General features: G+C 61.0%; 1 protein-coding gene across 1 annotated transcript; it reads left to right on the forward strand.

Annotated features, from left to right (window-relative positions):
* Positions 1-669: 669 nt before the first annotated feature.
* On the forward strand, positions 670-4,521 carry LOC127040240 (insulin gene enhancer protein ISL-2B-like). The gene is made up of 5 exons (XM_050934157.1): positions 670-766; positions 1,557-1,740; positions 2,455-2,702; positions 3,130-3,383; positions 4,318-4,521. The coding sequence occupies exons 1-5, from the start codon at positions 670-672 to the stop codon at positions 4,519-4,521; spliced, it is 987 nt and encodes a 328-aa protein (XP_050790114.1).
* The last annotated feature ends 200 nt before the right edge of the window (positions 4,522-4,721 follow it).

The raw sequence follows: 4,721 nt of genomic DNA on the forward strand, positions 1-4,721 counted from the left end.
GTCAAGGTTGCGGTTTTGCTCTGGAGCAGTGCCACTGTGGTCACCGAAAATGATCTCAGGAGGTGTGAGGCACGGTTGGCGAGCCCCTCAGCAGCTGGGAATCGATGGCGCCCTGTTGACGTCAGCGGGGCTGCCTGACACCAGCAGGAGAGCTGGCCCTCGGCCGGCAGCAAGAGGAGTCTAAGCACTGGGCCAGGGTTTTCTAGACCAGAGCGCAAGGAGTGGGGCTGGCGGCGCAGCCTAAGGATGCTGGGGGGAAGGGGAGTGACGTTTGTGCCTCGTGAAGGGTAATTTTCCTAAGAGGGAGGCAGCTCATGGCGTCTCCTTAATGAAAGGGCGGGCGGCCTGTCAGGGAATTAACCTAACAGATGGGGGCTGAGTGGGTATATAGGGGGGCTGGCCCCCCCATGGACTGTCAGGGAGCGAGACGGGACAGAGGTGGGAGAAGATCGGGGAATGAGACAGAAGAAAGAGCCAGGTTGAACCAGAGAAAGCAAAGGGCAAAGCCGAAGAGAGGGAAGGAAGAGGACGAAAGCAGGAGGAGCAGAGAGGGCCAAGGAAAAGGAAGGAGAGAAGGTGGAAGAGAGAGAACGGAAGAGCCGAAGGAAGGAGGACAGGATGGAGGCAGGAGAGGAAGAAGCCTAGAGGAGAGGGCAGGGAGCCGGCCTCATGGAAGCGGGGCCAGAGCGAGCCCACCCCTCTGGGAAGGAGGAGCGGAGGGCAGGACAGAGGGACTGTGGGCCCGGCTCTGGGGAAGGCTCCCAGGGTAAGTGACGCTGATAATGACCATGGAGGGGTTGCATGGCTGGGAATTGGGTTCCCTGTGGCACAGAGGAGGTCGAGTTCTGGCCTCAGGTCCCCCTCGCCACTAGGAGGAAACACCTCCACATTTGGGCAGCCACAGGGAGAGCATACAGGGGCCAGGTCTGATCCCACCCCCGCCCCACAGCAAGGGGGTCACAGAGCAACTGCACCCCAGAGCCAGCTTCCCCCTGCCGTTGAGCCCCTGCCCCGCTAGGGGGGAGAGGGAAGCTCTGTCTCCCAGACTCCTAGAGCATCACCAAGGGGCCAGGCAGAGCCAGGTGTATGTGACGGGGACGCCTGTCCACTAGAAACTGCGCAGAGGCCCAGCAAACTCACGTCATGGCGGCTCCCGGCTGGTAAAGATTTCCAGTGACGGCCGAGCTGAGCTGGGATTCAGCCAGCAGCTTCTTCCCAAACCGGTTCGAAAAGAGCCATGAATCCATCTTCTTCCCAAGCCAGACAGCTTGAGTGGCAGCTCAGGGGATGGTTCTCGCTGGTTCTTCTAGCTGCAGAGTTTTGCTCCTCTCCACTTAGCCCGATTCCCCCGGTCCTGCCTTGTGGAGAGGGATGAGGGTCTAGTGGTTAAGGCTAAAGAGAGGAGACTGCAGGCTGAGAGGGGAGCAGATTGCTCCCTGGCAATACAGGGGCTCTCTCGCGCTCTGCATCCACGCAGCTCTCTGTTGGGCCCGTCGGCACCCCGGTTTTCGTGGGGCGTGGCTGCTAAGTGCAGGCTCCGGTGCTGTTCTCTCTAGGCACCAGGCCGGCGTGCGCTGGCTGTGGGGGGAAGATCAGAGGCCCCTTCCTGCTCCGCGTGGCGCCCGACACAGAGTGGCACATGGGCTGTCTCCGCTGTAGCTGCTGCCGGCTCAGCCTGGCGCACAGCCCCACCTGCTTCCTGCGCGACGGCAGGGTTTACTGCAGAGCCGACTATCTCAGGTAAGGCCCTGCCCCATGGGGGCACTGACCCCGGGGCCTCCTGCTCCAGCCGGCTCATTTTAACCTCTCTGTGGAGCAGCCAGTAGGGGGCGACAAAGCCCCACGTTGACCCACCGAACAGGTGCATAATGGGTAGCGGCTGGCTGAGCTGCCCCAGGGCCGCGTCTCCACTGGGGCCATCCCCAGGGGCGAGAGAGGAGCTCAGCGCTCATGGCGGCAGCTGCCGCCCACAGTGCCCCGTGTCGGTGGTTCCCACGCTGCGGCACTGAGCTATCATGGCAGCTGGGTGTCCTACATTGATTAGGCGGCTGAGAACCGGCAAACTCGCTGCGTCTGGCCCAGCACCTTCCCACGCTGGTTTGAAACAGGACAAAAAAACCCACCTTGCACGGATGCTGCAGGATGGTCAGAGGCTGGGCAACCAATGGCCTGGGGCTCCCCTCGAAGCCAGCCTAGGGGAGGCCTGTGGGATGTGGGCAGAACCTGGAAAGGGCAGGTGTAAATCACTCTGGCTCTATGGATGTCATGGGAACAAGGCCCATTTACACCAGCTAAGGAGCTGGTCCTTTGTCCCGATGGAGTTGCTGCAATGGGCTCCCTCGCCACCCCCATCCTCATCCGTGCCAGGCTTGCTGTAGTGAGCTCCCTTCCCCTATGCACCCCATGCCCATCTGTCTGAGCATCCCCTTTTCTCTGCCCTCCTCTCCCCTGCAGGCTATTCTCCACGAGATGCGCCCGCTGCCGGGAGACCTTGCTGCCCTCTGACCTGGTGTTACGGGCACGAGGGGCTGTATACCACCAGGCCTGCTTCTGCTGCTCCCTCTGCCAACGCCGGCTGCTGCCCGGTGAGCAGTTCACTCTGCAGCCGGATGGGTTGTACTGCCCCATGCACCAGTGGCCTGGGCAGGAAGGGGCAGAGCCAGAGATGCCGGTATCAGCATGGAACAAGTGGCACCGGTCAGGTAAGCTCTGGGCCAGGTCGCTTGCCCAGAAGGGGGCTCCCCACGGGTAGCACTAGAAGAGGTCTTGGTACAACCCCATGCTGAGCTACCCAGGCACAGCCAGGCAAACCCAGTTAAGAGCAAGGCAGTGGGTTTGCCTGACTGTCCATACTCCCCAGGGGCAAGCTCTGTCTGCGCACACTGCTGGGGGGGGGGCGGGAGGGAAACCATGTAGCCGGGAGGGTATTTCACACAGGAGCCGGCCAACAGCTTCCCATCTCTGCTATCCGGATTTGAACTAGCCCCCTAGAGGGGACCGCTTCCCTACCCCACTCCCAGTCCCCCAACCCACGCTGAATTCCAGTGCACCAACGCTCCCCACTGCCTGGTGTTAGCCGGAGCCCATCCTGCTGGGGTTTAAAAATCCTGCCTCTTTCCCTGCCCCCAGTGATGAGCTCCAGCATCCCCGTGGCCCAGGGCAGCTCAGGGAAGCTGACCCGCGTCCGCACCGTCCTGAACGAGCAACAGCTCCAGGCCCTGAGCTCCTGCTATGCGGCCAACCCTCGCCCCGACGCCGGGCTGAAGGAGCAGCTGGTGGAGCTGACCGGCCTCAGCCCTCGCGTCATCCGGGTCTGGTTCCAGAACAAGCGCTGCAAGGACAAGAAGCGGAACCTTGTGAGCCAGCTGCAGCCGCCGCCCCTGGTAAGAGGGACGTGCAGTCTGTGTGACTGTCCAACCCAGGCCAGGGAGACTGGAGAACGGAGAGCCACAGGGTCTGTCTGTGTTCAGGAGCCTGGATAGAAAATCCCCTTTACAGATGCTGCAGGAGAAGCACAGCACCATCCCCATCAGGAATGCAGCAGCATCTGGTTCACTACTGAGTGTGCAACTGTCACTACTTACACTGGTGAAATGAGCCTTGCAAGATGGCTTCTGCATTCAAGGTTCCTTGGTGGGGTCACAGCCAGGCGTGGTGGGGTTTGGAGTGCAAATCCTGTAAGAGAAAGTATAAATTGGGGCAGGGACCCCAGGGAATCTGAGGTTTGCAAACCTCTCAGACTATTGAGTGGGTTCCAGGTTGTGAAACTTTTTACCTGGGATTTATACCCAGGGAAGGAGGATTTAAAGGAAAATTCCTGCAACATTTGAGCTGTGCTCTGTGTGGTAACCTCCACCTTTATATAGTGCTTGTTATCCCTAGAGCATGTCTCACAGGTGGGAGACCCCATTTTACAGGGGAAACTGAGGCACAGAGCTGGGTGGGGAACTTGCCCAAGGCTGAGGGGCACACGAAAGACTAGAACCCAGGAGGCCTCGCTTCCAGGCCACTTCCCCCATCCACAGGCTATTTTGCCACCCAGCCTGACCCTGTCCAGCCCAGCCCAGCCCAGCCCAGCCCAATCGGAACTGGTGCTCGTATTAAAACCCCATCCAAGCTTGAATCGATTTGTCCTCCGTGCGATGCCCCAGCGGCGATCTGGAGGGAAGCTTGGTCTCACACCACCCTCGGCCGGTGACAGCCAAGCGCTGAGGCGCTTTTGTGGAGATGTGCCCCCTGGGCACGGGGCTGAGCCCCGCCAACTCGTTTCATGGATGGTAATGTCACCTGGCCTTCCTCTCTCTGATCTCGCCACAGAGCCTGCAGGGTGCCGTGGGGACCCGGATGGTGGCCGCCAGCCCGCAGCCCCAGGACGAGGCGTATGCATGGAGCCTGGTGGAGGTTCAGAGGGGCAGGCCCTCCTGGCAGCTGGTGAGCAGCACCGAGGAGGCAGGTTTCTCCCAGCTGCTGCGGCTGAGGGACCCGGAGCAGCTCGGCTGGGTGTGCTCCGTTCTCCGCTAGATTCCTGAGCCGAAGTCCAGTGGAGTCAACGGAAGGGGGGGGATCGACTCCAGTGACTTCTGTGAGCTTTGGGTCAGGCCCCACCTATACTGTGTGACTTGAGGGGTAATTCACACCCACCCACCCCCCAGCCCGCCACATCCACTGGTCACGGTGAGTTATAGAGACACACATCCCCTCCCTCGCCCCCCGCGTGCTCC

The sequence above is a fragment of the Gopherus flavomarginatus genome, chromosome 24 (assembly GCF_025201925.1).
Source record: "Gopherus flavomarginatus isolate rGopFla2 chromosome 24, rGopFla2.mat.asm, whole genome shotgun sequence".
NCBI classification, from domain to species: Eukaryota; Metazoa; Chordata; order Testudines; family Testudinidae; genus Gopherus; species Gopherus flavomarginatus.

Excerpts from the sequence above, each read along its gene's own strand:
- LOC127040240 (XM_050934157.1), top strand. The coding sequence starts at position 670 with ATGGAAGCGGGGCCAGAGCGAGCCCACCCCTCTGGGAAGGAGGAGCGG. Across the intron at positions 767-1,556 it reads CTCTGGGGAAGGCTCCCAGG|GCACCAGGCCGGCGTGCGCT; the intron begins GTAAGTGACGCT and ends TGTTCTCTCTAG. Across the intron at positions 3,384-4,317 it reads AGCTGCAGCCGCCGCCCCTG|AGCCTGCAGGGTGCCGTGGG; the intron begins GTAAGAGGGACG and ends ATCTCGCCACAG.